Raw genomic sequence first — 24511 nt, forward strand, 5'->3', positions numbered from 1 at the left:
TTAATCCCATATTAAAACATGACAAGTTCAATATTTTCTGTGACCGAAATGGTCATAAGAAGTGGAAGACCAAGGACTACAATCAGGAAATTTTGAATTAAACTTTACCACTGAAAGGAAAACTTTGAACTTTGGAAAATTGTTTGATGGGCAGGTCGGGATTTTTTTTTTTTTTTCACTTTTAAAGGTGTAAATTGCGTTTGATAAAGACCTTGGAACTTTTTTTAATTTAACTAATTTTTGCAAAAAATTTAAAAAAGCTTTAGGGTCAGGCCTAATTTTAGGGTCAGTCAGGTTTCGCCAATCAAACAAATTTTTTTTGTGGCCTTATAGACCATTTAGGACCTTGTTGGTCAGAAACAAATATTGATATCTTCATTTTTGAATTTGACATTACGTGAATAATGATCACTGATGTGAATAATGACTATGGTTATTGATTATCACATGTTTTTAGCTTTTTGCACACAGAATTGCCAATTAGAGGTTGCTAAAGGGGTCATTTACATAGAACCCCCGTTGCTGTTGTTTTGGCTCTATTATTTTGACAAATTTTGTTTACCATTTGTTTGAAAATCTAGCATTTGTATGCAAGGGTAACACAAGAACAAAACACTCTAGAGACTGCAGTGACCCCCGAACTTGCAGAAAATAAAAAAAGTAGGGGGTCCGTAGTAGAGTTTATTGAGTCAGAGTTGCACAAATGCAGCATAAATAGTATGTCTGCGGTAGCGCTAGATTGAAAAAACTGAGGTCTGCAGGACCCCCTGAACTTGCAGAAAATATATAAATAGGGGGTCCGAACTGTATTTTGGTGAGTCTGGGACCCCCAAATACAGCCTAGCGCTACCCCTGTGTGTATGCCAACTATGGGTTAACAGTCAGTTGACTGGCTTTATGTATGCCTTACAAAAAATTATTTTGATATCTTACCACAACCATCATCAGGAAGATGAAAGCTCACACAAGTAAATTTATTTCAATTTGATTATCTTCTTATATTTTTCCCATAATTATAGCAAGGACCTACCTCTGGTTAGCTATCTTGATCACCACCATGTTTTTCCTGAGTGCATTGTCTGGCAATGAGGAGGATGGCCCCAATATTTCATGGCAGACGTTTGTTAATGAATATCTCAGCAAAGGAGAGGTAAGAACGCACTAGAAAAAGGTTAATTTGACAAAACCAAACATAAATTTTTGCAGACATGTCATCGGTGATCATTGGCATCACCTTCTATATTTGTCATCACCCTAAAGTTTGTTCTGCTTATATTAGGCAAAACAATATACAAATATTAACTGTCTTCAATTCGTGTAATGGTCGAAATATAATCACGAGGTGAAAGATGGATTGTTCCATCCCACGAGCCGGAACAGCGAGTGGAATGGAACAATACATCTTTCACCAAGTGATTATATTTCGACCATTACACGAATTGAAGACAGTTAATATTTATTATATATCACTCGTACATAAATTCTATTACTAAAATACTGTTTAAGGTAGGAAATACATTTTGTCATCAACATAACACCATTTTTTGCCGTTATATACTTCACATTTTGGTGAGTCTAAGAGTCAGCGCACGGCTTGGCGCAGGCGCACTACGGCGCAGCACTATGATGGTAAAAACTGTCACACGAAGAAGCTGATGGTAAAAATGTTAAATGGTAATCAACCAATAAACTGTCTAGAATTTATGTATGAGTGATATAAAATAAAGACTCATAACACTGTGTATTGATATAACACTGTTTGGCGCAGTATGCTAGTGCGTTTCATAATGCGCGACTTATGTGAATTTACACAATCGTAAGTTAAAGTTTATTGAAGCACGCAGTAGCAAAAACATAATAATATTCGCCTATTATAAGCAGAACAAATTTTAGTAATATATTAGGACTGAGAGATGTTTAGTTTAGATGGTATTGGTATACATGACAAAAAGTGGTATGATGTACCAAGGTCATGTGTACATATCTTTATCCTTGTTGGGCCATGTGTCAAATCCTATTACGTATTATTGTAAGATAAAACAATGCACCACAAAGGACATGACAGCACATGAACTTCCTTCTCTGTACACAATGCAGGATGTTTTGAGGTTAAATGCATCTTTTGGGTAAATGTATTGCTTCCAAGTAACCTTCAGATCTGTCAATGGTCAATACATGTAGGGGTGTGTGTGCAGAGTTCGAAATAAGCCAAAATTGTCACAGGCCATCCCTGCTCTTTTGTCTGAACATCTGAGGGCCCTTGTCAATTTTTATGACATGAACTCAAATTTTAAAATTAGCCATAGCAGTGTTGGAAATGAGGGTGTCCAGTGGACAACCAGGCCTTATTGTTTTGAACTGTAATTATTTTATTGCCACAAATGTCACTCTGTATATTTTGAATGCATAATAATGCTACTGAAGCAGCTGATTTGCATTTTCCCCCCAATTATTTGTTTTTTGGAGGGGGCAGGATCATATACAGGCTGCAGTGCACCTGGGGTGCTCAATCCTACATATGATATGATAATAATATGATATGATATGTGATATACACAGGGAACTTGGCCGATTTGGTCCAGTACTGGGCCAGTGTTAGGCCACACCTGGTACCGGCGATTGGATCAAGAAAGGGGCCTTTCGTATGGTCCAGCAAAAGTGACACTTGGATTGGACCATATGTGGAGCCGCTTGAAATGGGCCACATCAAGCCACTTTTTCTGGCCCAGTGCTGGTAGTACCACGAGCTGTCTTTAAGCTTTCATAAAAATTCTAATCAATCATCGGACGTGTTTAAGCTTATAAAAAGTAAATTAGATGCCGTTTAAAAGTTATTTATTCGTATATCTTGACCCAAAAGCGTATACATATTTTATAGAATGTTAGTGGATTCAGGCAGACCACTGAAGACATCAAAAAGGTACGGTAGGCCTATGTACTATAAAAAGTCTTGTAATTTCACATGCACAAATCTCATTTGGTTTCATTTTCCGCGAGCGGAGAGTATCATGTCATGCATGTCAGCTCAAGAACATGAATGATGAACATGATGTAGGACTAGGAGATATGACAATTAATATGCTGACTGAATTTGAATCCACGATTAATGGAACAGTTTATTAGATCATTAGAAGACAACTAGTCGGGATTGTGCACTTTCAGTTTCCCACGCGTTTGAACGGGAATTGGATTGCGTACTTTTTCGATGTATAGTGAGCAAATTTCTTCAATATTTTGAGAAAATGATGTCAAATTTTTTATTCTATATTGTTTGGTAATAATGTCTGTTGCCAATAGTATGTTTACATTTTGTGTTTTTGATCGCAAAGATCGGATATTTTCGTTCCCGATTCGAATTCTGAACCCTTTTGCAAGGGTGCCGATTTCGCAGAACTTTGACGATAATTTTGCCTTTTGGACACTTAAATGCATTCGATCCTTAATTTTGTTTCAACCGAGTCTTAAATTAGCAAGCACAATAAGGTTGGTACCACTTTTATATACATTGATGACATTTTGAAGATTTTTTTTTCAAGTTTCTAACCGGCGCAAATCGTTAAGTGTGTATTTCCCATTGACATCCAAAATGGCGTAAGCCAGTCCTCAATATACATAGGTACGGCGTATAGGACTGGCAAGCGAGTCTAGAAGACAACGAGTTCATTCTGGTGAATGTACTTGCATCGGCATATGCCTTGCAGTGCTATTTAGTTTATAGGTGTTTACAGGCGGCAGCGCCCCACCTTTTTGCAAAGAAAAAGGAGCTAGAAGAGAAGAGAAAGAGGGGGAAAGGAGAAGAGAAATACTTACATTGCACGTAGGCCCATGCCTAAAAAACCGCACATTTGGATTGTAAGTAGCTGTAAGTATGCCCTATAATTATAGATGATGTGACTTCTGACGTCAATGCCTGTCAGTCTGCGCACGCATCATCACAATTTCCATTGTTTTTGCCTGGCAGTATGCGTGCGCATCATATTGTGTTCAGGGCTCGTGTTTTTAAAACTCCCGCCTCATCACAACAAGGCAATTGAACAGTGTAGTGGTTGCATGGGGTTCATTGAAGCATAAAGATACCAGTCCCTTGCCTTTGTTGATAAACATTGAGGTCACCTCATCTATATGCCCTAGGCCTATGATTATTTTAGGCATGCCATTGCTTGAAGGGTCCTCGGCACAAAAACATGTGAAAATTACTGCTGGCCCGTCGACGTGCAGGGCCTGTCACATTTTGTCACCAAAGTTAGTAGGCCTATTAAGATGCTTTAATTGCGAGTCTCAAGTTTTATAGGAAAAGTGTCAGTAGACTTGTGTAACATTGAAAATTTTGCAAATTGAGTTTGCCCCCCCTGTTTTTTTTTTTTTTGTTTTTTTTTTTTTGAAGCAATGATTTTAGTGTAAAAATAATGCACCAAATGGCTTCAATTGGACGTTCATTTTGTAAAATTTTCCAACCTCTGTGTGGGGAACATCCCCCTCAGGCTCAGGCACCTCCTGTGTAGGCCTAGTGGATAAACAAGTGGCCAGCCATGTTCGCTTCTGCTTTCGACATTTGCCAATTTAGGCCGTATGATAGGCCTACAATTTAGCCCTACAATAATAGGGAAAACATGTTCACAAAAGTCCCACAAAAGGCTTCATGGACCCCTCATTTCACAAATTCTTGGCTTTTTCAAACTAAAATTTTGCACACTAATATAGTGCAAAAATGGTCCACCAAATCGCTTCAATTACTAGGTCTTCATTCTTACTCCTGAGGGGGCACATGATCACATCAATTCTCAGGCACCCCCCCCCGCCACGCAAGTGCGACGTAATAGCAGCTATGCGGCAATTAAAAAAAATTTATTACTTTTTCTCAAATTGGGCTCTTGTTAGGTGCCCCAGTTTTATACGCCTTGCGCCTGTGTGTGTTTAGGCCTATTCTAATTTGAACTGCCTATTCTGAACTGCATGAATTTAATTTTGTTTTTATAGCTTTATTGCATTTTTCAGCACAAATATCAATCACTTTTCAGGAATGCCAGGCGGGTAAAATGTTAAGATCAGAGTGTGTAAATAAATTTTGACACCATCAGAATCTTTGTCCAAAATTGCTGCACAAAAACCTCAAAATCATCATGTGACCTCTTTAAATAATATAAAATCATAGGACTCTTATTGCAGCCTTTCTGCTTATAGGCTATATGTATTTACATGTACAAAAGTAGAAAAATCCAAATAAATATGTATTTCTAAATGGCTTGTGGTTTGCTGGAGGTCAAAAACTATGGGTCAAAGAAATATGTCACTGTGAACTTTTTCAATTCAAACATCCAGCTCAATACATTGATATACATTTGTTGTCAAATAAATACATTTTCACTCCAAAATAAAAGTGTAAATCATGAAAAAGGCAAGTTTTAACCCAAATTTTGCCTCAATATGGTATGATGAAAAATTTTTGTTCACAGATATAAAATATTCTAATTCACATACCCTCTATTATTCAGAGCAAAAATTACGGTTCCGGTCAGTTTTCTTTTGAATTTATGCCTACTTTAATATTTGACATTTTGGAATGAAAATTTGAAAAAGTCACAAAAAACAGACGAGACACCCATTGAATGTGCCTCAATGTGAAATAAAACCTAGGATTGTAATAATAGGGTACATATGTTTCCATTTTGGTTACTATTGTTAGGTAATCATGGATTATCAGGGGGAGGCGGAGGGTAGCAGAATTGTTCTATTCAGAATATAGCTTTGCAGGGTTTTTCTAAGCATTTTGTGAATTTTTCCTCTGAAGGGTCCAATTAACATTGCCCAAGGGGTATTTTTATATTATTATAATATAGGGGCCTAAGCCAAAAATTGGCAAAATGTCAAGAGCAGAAGCGAAAATGGCCACTTGTTTATCCACTACGCAGGGGGTGTCTGATGGGGATGTTCTACCCTGAGAGGGAGAATTAATTTTGCAAAATGATGGTCCAATTGAAGCCATTTGGTGCATCATTTTTACACAATTTAAATCATTGCTTTAGAAAAAAAAGGACCCGAACACAGGTCCACTGACACTATACAAGTCTTGAAACTCGCAATTACTAAAATGACAATCCGAAATGGCAAAAGCTGGAATAAATGCACAATATTGTGTTTCTCTATTCAAATCTTGCAATATTTGAATGTGTACGTTTCAAGATTTTGTACGCGCGTTGGACTTTGGGACTTTGGATTTGAAGGGGTCCATAAAGTGCCTGAACGTTTAAATATGCGTGTTTTGTGCGTTAAAGTAAACCCTGTAGCTTTGCATATTTATTTCTTAAACAGGAGTAGGCCTATTTATTTCTTATGAGTGACTGACTGCATTTTTAGGGGCTGTGCAATAATTATGAGGCCTGGGGGAAAGTAAAATGGGGGGGGGGGAGAAATTTTTGGCGCACATTCTTGGGGGGCCTTTTAAATAAAACGCTCTAAAGGCTTAGGAAAACCATACGGAAACGCTTAAATATGCAAATTTTCCTGCTCGCTGCGTTCGCAACATGCGTATAGACCACCTAATTTGCAATTTGGGATCCAAAAATTTTGGCATGTTCAAAGGGGGGCGCAAAGATTTTTTTATGGGCTGAGAGGGGGGGCAAGCGATTTTGGCAAGCCGCTTGGAAATTTTACCCCTTCCCCGGGGCTTATAATTATTGCACAGCCCCAGACAAGAATAAAGAATCTGAACATGTGTTATTTAGTGACTTTTTTTTAATAAATACTGAAAATGATATGAATATAAACATTTAGATGACCAAAAAACTATGTTTATAACTTTGTACCAATATTTTATTTTGTTGTTTCAGACAGGAATATCACATCAGAAAGCGACTTGATCAACATCATTCACAGAGCCAAGTATGAAAATGGTTACATGCACAGTGGAAGCAGACAATTGGAATGGCTTCATCAACATAATAGATGTGTCACATGTGTTCCAGTTCGAATGTTGTTGAAATTGCATTGATTTTGCATATTTTCAACCGTGACTCTAGGAGGAATACATGCAATTCAGACCAACTAGGCTAGAATAGTTGCATGATACAATGGAAAAAACCGTATTAGTATCTGAGCAAGCATGTGAAGATGAGAAAATGCGGACAATAATAATTTGTAGACCTGTTTACCTATAGAGTGACATTGAAAATCAATGTGCTAAGTATACAACCAGGAATACAAACTTCCAATTTAGACCTGTTCCCACAAAGTGAGAGGAAAGTTGCAAATCTTCATGGCTATGGCCAGATCCGTAAGCCTAATCTCTGGGTCATATAATGGCTATGGCCAGATCCGTAAGCCTAATCTCTGGGTCATATAATATGGGTACAGGGCATTAGTCCGACACGCCGCTAGTCCGACACTCCGCTAGTCCGACATGCCGCTAGTCCGACATGCCGCTAATCCGAATCTGGAATGCACTGCACCAACCCGACACGCCGCTAGTCCGAATCTAAAATACACTCTGCCAGTCCGACACGCCAATAGTCCGAAAATGAAAACCACTGCGCTTGTCCGAAATTGAAAACCACTGCGCTAGTCCGAATCTGGAAAACACTCCTTCAGTCCGACACTGCGCTAGTCCGAATCTAAAAAACACTACGCTAGTCCCAAACTGAAAACCATTGCGCTAGTCAATTTGAAAAACACTGCGCTAGTCCAAATTTGAATTGGAGGGAAACACTGCGCTAGTCTGATTATTCGGACTAGCGCAGTGTTTTTCAGATTCGGACTAGCGCAATGTTTTTCAGATTCGGACTAGCGCTGTAGTTTTCAGTTTCTGACTAGCGCCATGGTTTTCAGTTTCGGACTAGTGCAGTGTCAGACTGAAGAAGTGTTTTTCAAATTCGGACTAGCGCAGTATATTTCGGATTCGGACTAGCGGCGTGTCGGGCTGTGTTATCAGATTCGGACTAGCGGCGTGTCGGACTGTTGCAGTGGTTTTCATTTTCGGACTTGCGCTTGCTTTTTTCGGACTAGCGCTGCATGTGCTTTTCATTTTCGGAGTGACGCACCTCTAAGTATAGGGAATTTGTGTTGTCGGACTAGCAGCGTGTCGGATTAGCAGCGTGTCGGACTAGCGGCGTGTCGGACTGAGCGGTGCACCCCCATGTATCTGCTTTTCTTCCTGACATATTTCCGCTCATTTTGTGAGAACAGGTCTCATTGGAAAATCAGGAAATCAGTTCACTACACAAATGTGACGTGTCATGTCAAAAGGCAGGGTCGTAAATGGAGAAATAGCCAAAAATCTGCCCGGGGTGATTTTTTTCACAATTTGGGTTTATTGCGAATTTGTGATGTTATTAATGTTTAATACACACCTATAACGTCGCGCTATTGTTTTACCGCTCTATTATTTTCCATGAATGGAGCGATGATCACAATAACACACGCCATTCGTAAACGGCCTTTCTCTTTTCTCTGAAAAGCAAATACTTTTCAGGGAAAAGTATTGGCATTGACGAATGTAGTGTTAATAACAATTGTACTTTCGAAAAGCAAGTATTTGCGAAAAGTGCAGTATTGTTATCATCACTTCATTCATGCAAAACAATGATACGAAAACAACAAGACAATGATTTTTATTAATACATTATTATGGAAGCGGGTAGCAATATTTGCACAGTATTTTTATGGGACTTGAATGTCTTTCTGATATCAAATAATTTTGATATTGTGAAATTCGCGATATTACCAATTTTATGGGAAATTATGAAAATTTCATATTTTTGTTAACAGATCTGGAAGTAAACTTTATAAATCTAATGACATGTAATTAAACTGTATGTAGCTGGGATGAAAAGCCGACCATCAATTGAAAATTTTGAATTCGATACGTCTGAGGTGCTCTCATGTCCCACAAAAAATACTGTCAAAACGCCATAAACGGTCATTCTAGATCCCTTAAATTGTTGACCAAGTTGTTCTTATTATGCAAGATGTGTTTTACCCTCACTTTGGAAAATTTTAGGCCTCATTTGGTATGTCCGTATACTTTTAATTATTTGGACCTTTCTTTCCACGCTCAATTTAGGTTAAAAAGGGAAGTTAAACATGTTACTGTTTTTTATAATATTTGTTCTTCTTTATATTTTCATACGTTTTCAGTGGCTTAGGCCCTATGTATAATTTGCAGGGATGCAAATTGTGCGGGAGCGGGGAGCACCGCTCCTAGGAAATGAGAGTCAAAATTGAGGAAATAATGCCTTGAGCAGAAAAAAAGAGAGAGGAAAAAAGAGGAAGGGAGAAGAAAAAGAAAGAAGAAGGAGAGGGAAAGAGGAAGAAAATGAGGGGAGTGAGGTAGACGATAACGTAGAAACACATCTCAGCTAAAGAAAAAGTTGATTATCAACAATTGACGGCAGTGAGGCAGTGAAGCTACTGAATGGAAGAGAGTAAATCTGAAGACACTGGTTGTGCAAAATTTTGAGGAATTCACGATTGTTAAAAAAATAAGAGGAATAGAATATGGAAATGGTTTGCAATGGTTGAGGACATTTACAATGCATCACGAGACTAGGTATTCAATGTAATTCGAAAGGAAAAAAGGAAGATGCACGAAGGCAGGTGGAAATAGGGCACCAAATTTATACAACGTGGCAATTAGGAATTTATGGAAAATTGTAGTCATTGAGGAAATTCAGTGTATCAATACTAAAAAATCAGAAGTGCCAGTGAGGAGAAAACAGCCTGGAAAATCTTGAGGAAATAAATTTAAAAAGAAGAAAAGTAAAGCACTGAACAGGTTGTAAACTAAGGAAATGGACCCAACTGAACATTAAGAGGGTAAAAATGGAGACTCCTGACGTACGGTTGTTTGATGTGACCATTTATTAATTATTCTAACAAAACATTATTATAATGATCATTTCTAGACCTGAATAATACCAAAAGCTGTCACACTAATAACCACATTTAAAGATTATAAAGAAAAAGGGCCTCGATAAATAAAGAAAATAATAAGGAATTTGAACTCTATTTGTCACATAAAATCACCATTCTACATGCGACATTGATGGAAGAGGTGTCATTTTAAAGCTTAAAAGCAGTTCTCCAGCTTGGCAAAGAAACCTACAAGTTCATTTTTGGCGACAACTGCCGTGTTTCGATATGATGGGTCACATATAAACATATATTTTGTAGCAACTTTTAACAAAGATTTTCGTTTTTATATCAAATTATTCATCCTTTTCTGCTATTTTGTGGTAATTTTAAGTCTATAAACTGTGCATTTTTTGCAAATTGAGGGCGCTATTTATATATTTTTTTAATTTAAATTAGCCAAATAATAATGAGTTATACCTTACATTTCATGATAAGAGGTTTTTAGAAAATTCCCTTGTCATTTTTTAGTCTATTTGCTGATATTCTAATATCATTTTACAAGTGTCTATCGCCATCATTGTTCAAATTTTCTTTAAAATGACTCAGTTTTACATGTCATCAAACAACTGTGGACCAGCAAGATTTAAAGGGAGACAAATTAAAGGGAACATTGATTGTGGTAGAGGAATTGACAAGGAAAAGTTATCAGAACTGCTAGTTGCAGGACTTAAGAGACTTTGATGGACAGTATTTTCATAACAGTGTTCAGAAGTAACTCTGATTCACTCAATCTAGTCCACACAGAGCTACTTTACACATTATTTTGCTCACCGAATGCAACTAGCTGAGAAAGATTTCCGAGATGCTGGATAGAAGAGTAGTTCAAAACACAATGCTCCCAAGATTTTGTCATCAAGTCTATCAAACTAAGATCAGATGTGCTTTCTGACATCAAATTTGGGAAGAAGTTGGAAAGGGTGGCTTGAGGCAATGGAGCAATGCCCTGCAGGGCACAGCCCCCTGACAAATATGAAAGAGAAATGTTCTCACTCTGACAAAAAATGAAAGAGAAAATCGGGGAAGGAAAAGTAAAGGGGAAAGGAGACCGTGTCCCACCAAAATTATGTGCTAAACTAGTGTGAAATACCGAATTTTTATCGTCCCCAAAACACCCTAGTTTGAAAGCTCGAAAACTATGCAAATTATGTCTGGTTATGATTGAGGAAATCTTGAGCCCATAAACCTTGCTCCTGAGGAAGAAATCACAATTTGCACCACTGATAATTTGCCCGGGATAATGTGTTATTTGGGCAACATTGCTACATAATACACATTCTGTATCAATGCATTTAGGCCTATGCATCTTTTTTATTGTTTGCTTTGGGCATGTTTAATAATGATAAAAGCCACAGTATGTCTATTTTCTGTATGATTTTCATTTGTCTTTCGTACAAGCTGTATTATGTTTCATCTGGCGGTATTTTGGCATGCTTGAATAATACTTAATATAATCAGTAGACCTATCAGATAATTAAATTTATAATGTTACAGATACTCCATGGGGCTGGAAGTTGAGGTCATTTGTGGCTCCAAATCCCCAAAATAATGGTTTTTGGCCCACTTCTATTTCGTTAAACGTAAAAAAAAAAAAAATTCTTGGGCCAATTTGTTTTTATTAATTTTTTTAAACTAGATAAAAATAGCTAGGATCCCTTTTTTCATTATTTTTTAAATTATGACAAACTTCACCAAAAATATTTGAAATTTGGGCGAAAAGAAATGGCTCCTAGATATTTTTATCTAGTTTAAAAAAATTAATACAGAAAAATTTTTGGCCCAAGAATTGTTTTTGTTACGATTAACGAAAAAGAAGTGGGCAAAAAAAACCGTTTTGGGGATTTTGGTCCAAAAATGAGCATTTTGGCCCAAATTTGACCTCACAGATGAACTTGTCAAGTCTTTGCCATTCTAAATATGTAGGCCTATAATTGTATGTACTTTAGACCAATAATTTAGCAGTTATGAGGCCCGAAAGTTTCCATAATTCCATGATTCAGACCAACCTTAAGTAAGTTATATTTTTGGTTTTGGTTTAGATAAAAACGTTTTACCATTAAATGTCGGGTTATTAGGTCAATGAAAACAAACGTTTTAAAATGTTTTGCATGAACACACTCTGGAACAATATTTTTAAAGGTCTTCAAAATGTTATTGTAAACTATTTTTTTGCAAACATTTTTGTCAAATATAACACTTAAACAACATGTTAAAATATTTTTAAAAATATGCTTGCTGGGAAGTATTAAAGCCTAATTGCCCAAGTAAAAGCAACATGCATGTGTAATGTGTTGTGTAAAGCGGCAATTACCAGTGTTGTAAAGAGTCAACTTTGTCATTTTCAAAATAACTTGAATTGACTTTGTCTTGAGACAGGACAAGCGGGGAATACAAGTTTGTTTGATTTGAAATTTTCAATTAAATTTGAAATATCTGCACTTCATTGAGTGAGTCTCCATTATTTCTTTGTAATCTGTAATCTTCAGGGTACATTAAGGGTTTTGAGTATTAAGTAGGGGATCTCCGTAAAGTTTTTTGATCAAATTCATTAATTTCTCAAAAAGTAAAAATCGCAGTTTAACAAATAACGGTTAAAATGAAACCCATTTCAATTGTTATACCGTTCCGCTTGAGTTTATTATTTGGCTATCACATCCAAAGGATTTCTACCTTCGAAGTAAAATAATCGAACCGTCCAAGTACGTATTTTGGTAATGGAACCCAACGTTTCACAGATCATTTTCAAATTTGCCGGGGGGTTGCTCAAATTTCAATAGATATGTGGTTATAATGCAAATGTTACCAAATATCTTTGGAACAAGAAAAACTTCTTAGGTCTGAAAGTCACTAACAACTTTTCTTTCATGATTTTTTTCGAAAACATATTTAAATAAGTAATAAAAACCGGGTCTCTATGTTAATTGGACAGACAGTAGAGGTCTAATTAGCTCAAGCTAAAACACCCATCCTATTCTGAAATTTTGAGTAAATATTAAATAAGGCCCCTCCCTCATCAATTTACGGGATTTGTCAGTTTTTTAAAATAGATTTTCAAGTTTTTTTAAAACTTAGGAATAGCCTACTTTACGAAAACTTTATAGGCTTATAGGCCTTTTACACGGCCTATGGAAAGTTATAGGCCTATTATCAGTTTAAAGGTCTTAGGCCTAGTGAGAGAAAAATATTGGGTATACTGTATACTGATAGGCCTACATGTTATGTTGTAACGTATCATGCATAGCCCTAGGTCTATCTAATTTAAAGACCTACTTGATAGACCTAGTAAGCCTATTTGGCCTAGGCCTACTATTTAATATAGGCCTATTCATATACATGGAAGCCCAACATGGCATAGGCCTAGCCAGCTGGTTATGCCCAAAGAAATGATAGGTAAATTATATGAATAAAAACATAAATATTATGGGCCTATAAAATGCTTAAAAGTTTTCATAGGCCTACCATACGAAGGCTCAAAATTAATTATAGGCCTACACGAATCTCAGTTACAAAATGGTGAGGATCAAGTCTGGACCGGGCCCGTAAATCAGTAGCCTAGGCGCTAGAGGATGGTCTAGAAATCAAAGGGACATGAAATATTATTTTGATTTTTCCCTACCGATAGGATAGAAGTATAAGTTGAAGTTCAACAATAAACATGCCTAAATAATGCTATTACATTGTCACAAAATCAAAGGTAAAGATAGTAAAATCACTGTAAAAATATTCCTCCATACAATATTCATATTTACTTTTCAATAATAAACAATAAAATTGAATCTGTTAGCTTTCATTTGGTACCAAATTTGTAGCCATACACCAAGATTTGAAAATTAAATCAAAGTTCCCGCAAAAGTTGCACTTCCACTAAAAATATCAATTCAAATAGCCCTAGCCCCCGGGCCTAGCCTAGACTAGTCTGAAAACTGAATTTAATGATTTAATTGATTGTTTCGCTAGTGTGAGCACGTCACCCACCACATGTGGGCCAGATAAAGTGAGCGCCAATGCTGGGCCACATGGAAGCCCGGCCAGCGTTGGGCCAGCTTTGGCGACAGTATGTGGTCCATAAGTGACGCACTGTATTGGACCAGTTGTGACCGACTTGGTCTGGTCCAGTGCTGGCGCTCACTTTATGTGGCCCAACCCTGGTCCAGTACTGGGCCAGTGCAAATGGGCCCTTTTATTGGTCCAGTACTGGTGGGTGTTTGCTGTGTATATGATATGATATGATTTATGATATGATACAATACGATGATAGGTGATAAGCTCTGTCTTGAAACACTATTTTATGTAATTTTCCCATGTTATCCCACACAGGTGAGGTATGTTGTTCTATCCAGACCCAATGCATCTGAGTCTTCCCTATCTGACAAAGTAAGAGTCTACTTACACGATGGTGCTATATTTCCACAAGTAACAGTGAGTATGCTCTATTTTTATATTATTATTTGTGCTATTTTCATATTTTTATATTGTCCAGTGTGTGTGACATATTCACATAATTAAATCAAGAAATATGTCATCCTGTATTATTATTTGTTAACCGGGATGATAGTAAGTTGAAATTTGTACCCCTGTACAGGCCCGTAACCAGGCCCCCCCCCCATACCAAAAAAGTCCCTTTTTTCCTTTTTTTGACCCAAAGTCCCATTTGCAAGCATAGCGAGGGAAAAATAGGGGTTTTTTTATGTCTTTTTGGTCAAAAAAACGTTCAGATTTTGTAAAAAAAATCCACATTTTCAAAATCGGCCCCCAAAATAAATCTTGGTTACGAGCCTGCCCCTATACAACCAAAAATGCGGCATTTTACCCCCAAAATGTGTTTTTTGTTGGATAACTCCTTAATTTAACGATACATGTAGGTCGTAGATAGCACAAACTATACAATGTTTTATCTTTGTGATCAGAAATGTAGTTAAATAAAATTGTTATCCTGATCAAGAAGATTGACCATTGCAAACCAGAGCATGCCAGTTTATACGATTGTGTAGAATATCGTAAATATCGGATCAGTATCCTTAGTGATGTTAGTATTGGGCAGTACACAATATGCGGTCCATGTTAAATATATCACAGATTGCAAGACTATCAAATGTTTTCTCTCTCTTATTTTCCTTGCAGCAAACAGGCCAGAGATCACCAAGAGTACCGAGATATCTAACTTTGATCTTAATTGTTTTCCTGATCATAAAGATTGACCATTGCAAACCAGAGCATGCCAAATTATAATCAAATATTTTTTCTCTCTTATTTTCCTCTCTTTGCAGCAAACAGGCCAGAGATCACCAAGAGTACCGAGATATCTAACTTTGACCGTGGGAAATATCGCTAGATTTGAAGACAAATTACGTAAACAGGAAGATGAATTGGGTATAGCCACGTATGATAGGGTAGGTATAATGGGTATTCCAGTTGAAATCTAACACCCCCTTTGAAAGATAAGCCTTTAATCTCCCACACAGGGGGTGTAGATTTTAAATGGAGGCACCCCGTCAGGTAACCCCTTTTGAATTCACACTTCGTATGGAGATGTAGGTATGTCTTCCATAGGGGTAGTATGGATTTCAACTGGAATAGCCCTTTCTAGTCCTGTCTTGGTTCATCTTGTTATGTTATAGCTGCATAAATTAAAACCATATGTAACATTTGCTGAGAAGGACACTCTCAATATTTTTCAAAATTCTGTTTTTACATGATTATAATGTACTTTATTAAACTAACATACCCTGCAAAAATCAAGACTTTAGGTGCTGTAGTTTTGTCAAAATCCGAGATTTTGAATAAAGCACACAACGTAAATATTAGTCAAACACATACACGATGTTCATAACACAGTACATACATGACATGCAGGACAATCATACACACATCAAAGGACCGTGCCATAGCACAACTGATGGAGTGACACGCATTGTCGTCATCGACACTGGTAGTAAAATTTTCTTCACTTCAGTTGTTCGACTCAAAATCAAAGGGACATATCTGACAATATAAGCCTTACATTTTTTGGAAAAGAAAGACTAATCTATTTTTTATGGAAACGTTACATTATGGCTTTAAATTGGTCTTCTTAACAGGACCTTGAGTCAAGATCCACTTGGTGAATTTATGTCATGCATTACATATAATAATAATAATAATGACGATTTAATATAGCGCCGGTATCCGCCTTTCGACGCTCAATGGCGCTTGACACAACAAGTTCAAAAGATCTGAGAAAATATATATCAACATGGTGACACAGTTCATTTGAAAAAGAGTCAAGTACTAAAAGAGTCACTCTTTGAATGCCTCATTGTATAGATGGGTCTTAAGTCCAGATTTGAAAGTTGCGATATTGTCACATGTTCTTAGGGCTACAGGCAGTGTGTTCCATAGTTTAGGTGCACCAACTTCGAAGGATCTATCTCCCTGTATTTATTTATTCTTGCTCACCCTCTCTCTTTTCATTGCCCATCTTTTTCCTCCCGTCACACAGGTTCCAATCAAGTACCAGGATACAGGTCTCTCAGAGCCATGGAATTCATTACTTGTAGCTGGCGTGGTCATCGCTATTATGGTGATTTTCTTCCGAATGCTTACTCAAGGAATGTCAGGTGGAGTGGGCAACATGTTTAATCAGTTCAGTAAGTTGAACTCAAGCAATTTGTCACCTGGGTAAAAGTGGAGTGCCATTCAGTGAGTTGTTGCCTGGCTCGCCCACAATCAGTATTTTGCTAATTCAAAACATTCTAAAAAAATCATCAAAAATCAGATTTATTCATTTTTGTATGAAGTACAGGCATAATAACATACTCCGTAAGTGAAATGACTGAAAGCAAACTAATATGGATATGTATTGACCACAGACTTAGAGGAGAAGCAGGACTCGTGCGCCATCTTGATACAGGCATGGAGCAAAAATTAGGGGTATTCTGTTTCCCTTGGAATGTTCTTGAGGCAATCGGTGTCATGCAAACGCGACATGGATGATGGGCGCATCCCCCAATATTCTCCCCATAGCTGATGTGGCTGTTGTATGTGATGGTATAAGGAGTCAAGCTTCTCCTAATTCTGTGGTATTGACAGTTTAGTCAATGTTGGCAATTGCTGGCCGTACAGACACCTTTGGCATGTACAATGAAGTGGAGCTTCACATTTTTCCGCTTTGCTGTTTCCTTTCGCATCATCAGTATCTAGTTAAAACAAATTGAAATATGTGACCTGCTCCCACAAAATGAGCCTAAAGTCGCAAATTGGTAGTTTTGAGACCTCCTGACTGCTGAGTTGACGTTCTTTGTTTGGTGCACACATGTACAAGCCAGTAGTATGTCCTATTGTGATGCCCTATTGTGCATGTTGTGCCCCATTCACAAAGGACATACTACTGGCTTACAGAATGCCCCATTCACAAAGATAGACTTCTGGCTTGTACAGGTGCATGTCAAACAAAAAGAACATCAATTCAGCAGCCAGGGGTCTCAAAACTACCAACTTGCAACTTAACGCTCATTTCATGGGAGCAGATTACATATGTGACTACTGACCTCATTTTAGGTCCAATTTTCATGTCAGTTCCAGCAAAATATAGCACTAACAACTTTTATTAACTATATAGACCAACAGACCAATTGATTTAATATTGCTACACATGTTTGTCTTTTACACCATTGCAGCCCAAGCTAATTACACCCTAGTAGAGAAAGGGGGTTCCAAAGGTGTGAGCTTTAAAGATGTCGCTGGACTCAGAGAAGCCAAAGTAGAAGTCATGGAATTTGTTGACTACTTGAAATATCCTACAAAATTTCAAGAACTAGGTGCCAAGGTATGGACACTTTTGGTACAAATATGCAAATGAGTGTATTAATATGTATAATTAAATGCAACATTTCAAGAACTAGGTGCCAAGGTAAGGAAGGACACTTTTGGCCAAAATATGCAAATAAGTGTATTAATATGTATAATTATTCACCATTTCAAGAACTAGGTGCCAAGGTAAGGACACTTTTGGCTAAAATATGCAAATGAGTTTAATAATATTCATTAAAGTATGCAGTGTCAGTGCTGGAAATGGTGATGAACCAAAGAAGCTCCTTTCTGTGAAATTTTGGCATTTGTATTCAATTTTTGCTCTCCTAAATTGAAGAAATCCTTAAAATGTTGTTGAAAATATTGCTATTTTTGTAGAAAATTTACTCACCCACTTTTTTGAAAAACATCTTCTAGCCCTGCACATTTTTGTGGACATCAAGGAGAAAAACAAACTAGCTTTTAGGTGAGATTGAATAAACAACTGTCAACTGATCTTAAACTATTTTTATTACCCCCCTGGTTGTGTAAAAGCAATGACTGGATTATGTGATAAAAATATAATGAATTTTGCTAATGAGATTGTTTTCATTGTTTTTGCAATGGGCTATTCCAGTTGAAATCCATCACCCCTATGGAAGACATGATGTTTATCTCCCACACATGGGGTGTAGATGTCAAATGGAGTCGCCCATTAATCTAACTCTTTTTGAAATTCACACTCCCTGTGTGGAAGATTAAGGTTATGTCTTCCATAAGGAACTTTCAACTGGAATAGCCCAAAGTAGAAGACTTGGATAGGACCGCTAATTGATATAATTTGTGTCTATTCCATTTACAGGTGCCAAAAGGAGCCTTGTTACTGGGTCCTCCAGGATGTGGCAAAACCCTGCTAGCTAAAGCAGTTGCCACAGAAGCTAATGTGCCTTTCCTCGCGATGGCTGGGTCTGAGTTTGTAGAGATGATCGGTGGTCTTGGAGCATCTCGAGTTCGGAGTCTCTTCAAGGAAGCCAGGAAACGATCACCATGTATTATTTACATTGATGAATTGGATGCTATCGGCAAGAAAAGATCTACAAGGTTGGTGCTCAAGTAAACCACAGAGGAGTTATCCTACCCTTCCCAGAATCCTTTGCAACATGATTTATCACCTCTTTTCATCAAATGACAATCCCATTACTTTGTATGTTTCACTTTGTTTTCATTTTGAGAATAAAGTGGTTATACATGGGTCGATAGTCAAGAAGTAAACATTTTTGCATCATTCTGCATGTGCTCTGTTCATTGAGGTACATTTCGACACTATCGACCCATGTTGCACTAGATAGCAAATCGGTACAGGAAATTGAAAAGGGTGAATTGCATTGTGGGAAGTGTAAGATATATTCTCTGAGTATTGAGTAAACCAGTAGTAAACAAAATATACATTTGGAGTAAAGTAGTTAATAAATTCATGTAGATATTGAATGTAACATTTTTGTACCTTTTCCTACATGTTTCCAGCAAATGGGCTATTCCAGTTGAAATCCATACAGCCTCTTATATTATAAAAGACATAATCTTAATCTTCCTCACAGGGAGAGTGAATTTCAAATTGGATTACCTGAAAGGGTGACTCTATTTGAAATCTACACCCCCTGTGTGAGAGATTAAGGTTGTGTTTTTCATAAGGGGTGTATGGATTTCAACTGGAATAGCCCAATGGTGAAGAAATTGCTTTCAGGTATACATATCCTAAATTTGATGTGATCTCTGGTACTCTTCACACAACTTTTAACTGTCATTCATGAATGTTACAGCCTTTAGATCTACAAACTGATGTATCATTTGTTAATATTACCGTAACCACCCGGGTATAAGCCCACCTTCGGCTATAAGCCCACCCCCTATTTTTCAAAACATTCTGGGAACAAGGGTGCACTCAGGTACTAAATTTTGGCCAAGTTCTTAAATCAAATCAATACTTTGCTCTCATATTTAAGAACAAATATAAAAAATATCAGTTGATAATTAACATTCCACACTTATTATTTTAAGAAATTGACATAAAAGATAGAAATTACTGGTACATTGGGCATATACAAATGGGGGTGATTGTTCTTATTTTTAAATTCAAGCACTAGCCCTTCCCTGGTTATAAGCCCACCCCCATTTTTGAAGTGAACTCTGCCATCTAGGGGGGTAGGCTTATACCCGAGTGGTTATGGTACAGGCGTACAAAACAGGTCAAAACTTTTGACAAATTTACCAACACCCATTGCTCAAAAACCTGTTTCTGAGGTCTTTGAGCGTTAAAGACTTTTTCAGCAATTTGCTCTTTCGGAGGATCATAAAAATTATCAAAATTCAGGTTTGTGGACCTTTGTTAGTATCATAAATGTGCTAATAGCCTGCTAATTGTTAAGTTGAAAGTCATTTCCTCATCGTTTGACCCCACCTGGGACGTTGGCGAGTACCTTCGTAAGAGTAAGAGTCATGTATTAAAGACAAAAAAGACATTTTACCTTCAGCTGTAATATAATATTGCTGCTTAAGTGTAAGTATTCTGTTTGCGTGGTCGGCTTGAGTTAGGCTGTTGAATTCGGAAACCATTGCTATTGTGTAGTAATTTATACTTACGGAGGGAATTCATTTTGTTTGCTTTGTATTGTAGTTCAGTAGGCAGCTCAGGAGAGGAAGAACAGACATTGAATCAGTTGCTTGTTGAGATGGATGGTATGGGAACGCAAAAAGACATCATCATGCTGGCTTCTACAAATAGAGCTGATATCTTAGATAAGGTAAGACACATTAATACTCAATGTACTAATATGAACTACCAAGCATCTCAATCAGAACTTGTTGTGGATAGGGTGTTAGCTAGGATTTGACAAGTGCCCATCATTTTCACCAAAACTGCCAGTCCAAAATTTGAAACTGAAGACATAAACCAGACTTGAAACCCCTTCCGTTGGTTCAATCAGTTCAAATTTGCTACTTGCATGGTTCCGCCATTATGCACTATATGTCAGAGAGCCTTGAACTGGAAGCATACATGAAAGGAAGGCTCTCTCTGCACATCTATACTATTAAAGAGGAACTTGCCGATAATCGATACTGATCGATACTTTGAAGAGGAAATAATTATTTGGATCAACCAATAGTGGACTTCGCTTGGCGTTGCTTACGTTGCTACGGACAAGCTTTAATCCGCGTACATGCTATACGCGAATGTTCAAGACAAAAACACTGCTCAGCATTTCGTATTGCTTTGTAAAATTGTATAACCGTTTGCAAGTACTGTAACCGCTACACAGATGATTTTCGGGAAAAAAGAGATCTAATATTTAAGCTAACGCGTTGCTTCGTTTACTACGGACAAGCTTTAATACTGCGTACATACTATACGCGCATGTTCAAGACAAAAACACTGCTCAGCATTTCGTATTGCTTTGTAAAATTGTATAACCGTTTGCAAGTACTGTAACCGCTACACAGATGATTTTCGGGGAAAAAAAGAGATCTAATATTTTGAAAGTGAAGTTTATCCGTTTGTGGTGACTTTCGATGGAGAGTGGGCATTATTAATAGCATGGTAACCACAACCGCTATCAACTACATTCGTTTATGATGATTGATGACTTTCGCCTTCGGAAACTTCTTTTGTATGACTTTCCGAAGATTTTAAATTCAAGGTAGGCCTATTGGAAAGTAATTTGAGTTTATTCGTTTGTCATGTGATGAATTTCGACGGGGAGGGTGGAGCATCATTAGCATGGTAACCGCAACCGCTAAATATCTCAACAATGGCGAGATTTCTTTTTGACATTGGGGGAAGGGATGAAAACATTTCGTATGTAGTAGGCATAAGTGAATCCGTCATCTTTTGGTAACATTACCAATGGCGTAGATTTCTTTTGACATGGGGGATGGGTTCGTTTAAATCAATTTTTGCAATAGGCCTACAGTGAATCTAACATCTTGGCGACAGAATAATTTATGGCAAGCTAATTAGGCCTACTGGTGAATTATATTGTGCAAAAGTGGAACAAATGCGCACGAAGACCGCAAAAATTGGCACTTTTTAGTTTGGCCAAAAAATGAAGTTAATTTGGTCAGAAACCCACATCTATCATACTGACATACATGTGTCAACTTGGGGGTGATTGTACGGACCATTGACCTTATCAAAATATTGGGGGGTATCCCCACCCCATCACCGAATTTAACGCCTATGTAACTCAACCTTCTTGAAACCAAATGTTGCTATAGGCCTATTTGATGAAAGAGGGAAAGAAAGAAACAACGGGAAAGCAAGAAAGAGAAAGGGAGAGAGAAACAAAGAAAGATAGGAAAAGACAAAGAAAAAAATAGACAGACAGAAAGAAAGAAGAGAGAGAGAAAGAAAGTGAACAAGCAAGAAAAAGAAAGCGAAATGGAACGCATGAAAGCGAGAGAGAGAAAACTGAAAGAAAAAAGGGAAAAAGAAAGAAAAAATAAGTAAAAAGGGGAACTTGAAGGAAAGAGGGAAGAAAAAAGGGATAGAAACAAAGAAAGAGAAACAACGGGAGAGCAAGAAAGAGAAAGGGAGAGAGAAACGAAAAGAAAGAAAGGGAAAGACAAAGAAAAAAAGACAGACAGAAAGAAAGAAAGAAAGAAAGAAGAGAGAGAAAGAAAGTGAACAAGCAAGAAAAAGAAAGAGAGAAATAGAAGGAAAAAGAGAGAAACTGAAAGAAAAAAGGGAAAGACAAAGAAAAATAAGTAAAATGGGGAAGGAAAGAGGGAAAGAAAGAGGGAAAGACAGAAAGAAAGAAAGAAAAAGAAAGAAAGAAAGAAAGAAAGAAAGAAAGAAAGAAAGAAAGAAAGAAAGAAAGAAAGAAAGAAAGAAAGAAAGAAAGAAAGAAAGAAAGAAAGAAAGAAAGAAAGAAAGAAAGAAAGAAAGAAAGAAAGAAAGAAAGAAAGAAAGAAAGAAGACAAGAAAGAAAGAGAAACATCGGGAAAGCAAGAAAGAGAAAGAGAGAGACAAACGAAAAGAAAGAAAAGGAAAGACAAAGAAAAAATAGACAGACAGAAAGAAAGAAAGAAAGAAAGGAGAGAGAGAAAGAAAGTGAACAAGCAGGAAAAAGAAAGAGAATGGAACGCAGGAAAGAGAGAGAGAGAAACTGAAAGAAAAAAGCAGGAAAAAGAAAGAGAATGGAACGCAGGAAAGAGAGAGAGAGAGAAACTGAAAGAAAAAAGGGAAAGACAAAGAAAAAATAAGTAAAAAGGGTGTTTGGTACAAAAATTACGCAACAGATTTTATGCTAAGGAAGTCGTTTGCAAAGTAGAGGCAAAAAATGGTAGGCCTGGCCTGGTAGGCCTACCATGCATCACTAACCGCGTAATAATTGAGCTGTTAAAAGCGATACCAATTGCCATGATTACCATTTCCATCGTTTATACTAACCGCTTCCGTTTACTAACCGCTCCCATTTACTCATCTAGCGGGGGCCCGCGCAAAGCGCGGGTACCCGCTAGTAGTGTATAATGGCGGAACCATGCAAGTAGCGAATAGCTAATTGCTATAGCCTTATTTATTATTCTGGTCTTGTTTTTAGTTCACAGAACTATTCATTTGGCCTGTTCCAGGAGCAAACGGCCCATCCAAATTGACAGGTGGTTAGCTATCACCCTAGGCTGTGAGGTCTTTGTTATCCAGTCCATCTTTCATGCAACTCAAATGCACTAATGGACACCTTAATATCTCCCACCACTGGCTATTAACTTATGGTCCTCATGCTTTAATGGCAAAGGCTTTATCCACTATATCAAACTGTTCTTAGTGAATTTTGTGAATGCACACAAATATGCAGGTCACATATATTTCTGTGTACTTGGTTTCAATGATACTATACAGCAGGATGTTTTTGCATTATTAATTTGTTCAAGGTTTTTCTGTTCCACACAGTTTGTGATTTATTTTCAGATTAGTCAAATTTATTTGACCTCAATCCTCATGTACCAAAATTATTTTCGCAGGCTTTTCAATATGCTGTTTTGAAATATGCCACAAAAATAGGAACACCTTCAAAAATAACACACTATGCACTGTACAGTTCTTGATGTCCTTCATTAAATAAATCTTGTCTTCTCTCTTCTCAATAGGCTCTGCTGAGACCTGGCCGATTTGATCGTCATATTACAATAGACCTACCCACCTTAGCCGAGAGACAGGAAATATATGAAGTGCACTTAGATAAGTTGAAACTAGAGAAGAAACCACTGGATTATTCCACCAGATTAGCACAGCTTAGTCCAGGCATGAGTGGTAAGGACAAACCCTGAAGGAACTGGTGCAAAAAGAGAAAAAGCGCAATACTCCATCAGTCAGAGTTATGTTACTCCTGATGTTATTGTTGTTATTAATGTCCATAAATGATAAATGATGCAGTTTGTTTATATTTTATCAATTGTAAGTTGGGAGAGTGACTTTATATAGGCCTGTGATTATTTTAGGCATTGCTTGAAGGCGTGTCCTCGGCACAAAAGCATGTGAAAATTACTGCTGGCCCGACATGCAGGGCCTGTCACATTTTGTCACCAAAGTCAAGTCATTATTAAGACGGACTTAAGCCTCGAAATATTTAAGCAGGCAACCCGGAGCCATTTACCCAATGGTCATAACAGTTTGGCTCCTGGTCCACACCAAAATTATGTCAACCAGGCTTTAGATTTTTTTTTTCTTCAAATAGAGCCTGTTAGTTAAATCGGTTTTTGTATTTAACGTGTACAATTAAGATTTAAATGACTCCTAGCTTTTTAAAAATGGCTCCTGGTTCACTCGATAATCACAGGACCAGGA

The 24511-nt window shown here is 37.3% G+C and overlaps 1 protein-coding gene across 2 annotated transcripts in view; it reads left to right on the forward strand.

Moving 5' to 3' along the window:
* Positions 1–24511, forward strand: part of LOC140135937 (mitochondrial inner membrane m-AAA protease component paraplegin-like) — a 42748-nt gene that overhangs the window by 7221 nt on the left and 11016 nt on the right. For both annotated transcript variants that reach the window (XM_072157633.1, XM_072157632.1), the window contains exons 4-11: positions 1020–1150; positions 14221–14322; positions 15171–15293; positions 16382–16529; positions 17559–17707; positions 18533–18771; positions 20345–20471; positions 23815–23977. In XM_072157633.1, coding sequence (XP_072013734.1) covers positions 1020–1150; positions 14221–14322; positions 15171–15293; positions 16382–16529; positions 17559–17707; positions 18533–18771; positions 20345–20471; positions 23815–23977 — 1182 coding nt within the window. The remainder of the gene's footprint in view (positions 1–1019; positions 1151–14220; positions 14323–15170; positions 15294–16381; positions 16530–17558; positions 17708–18532; positions 18772–20344; positions 20472–23814; positions 23978–24511) is intronic.

Source organism: Amphiura filiformis, chromosome 16, assembly GCF_039555335.1.
Source record: "Amphiura filiformis chromosome 16, Afil_fr2py, whole genome shotgun sequence".
Taxonomy (NCBI): domain Eukaryota; kingdom Metazoa; phylum Echinodermata; class Ophiuroidea; order Amphilepidida; family Amphiuridae; genus Amphiura; species Amphiura filiformis.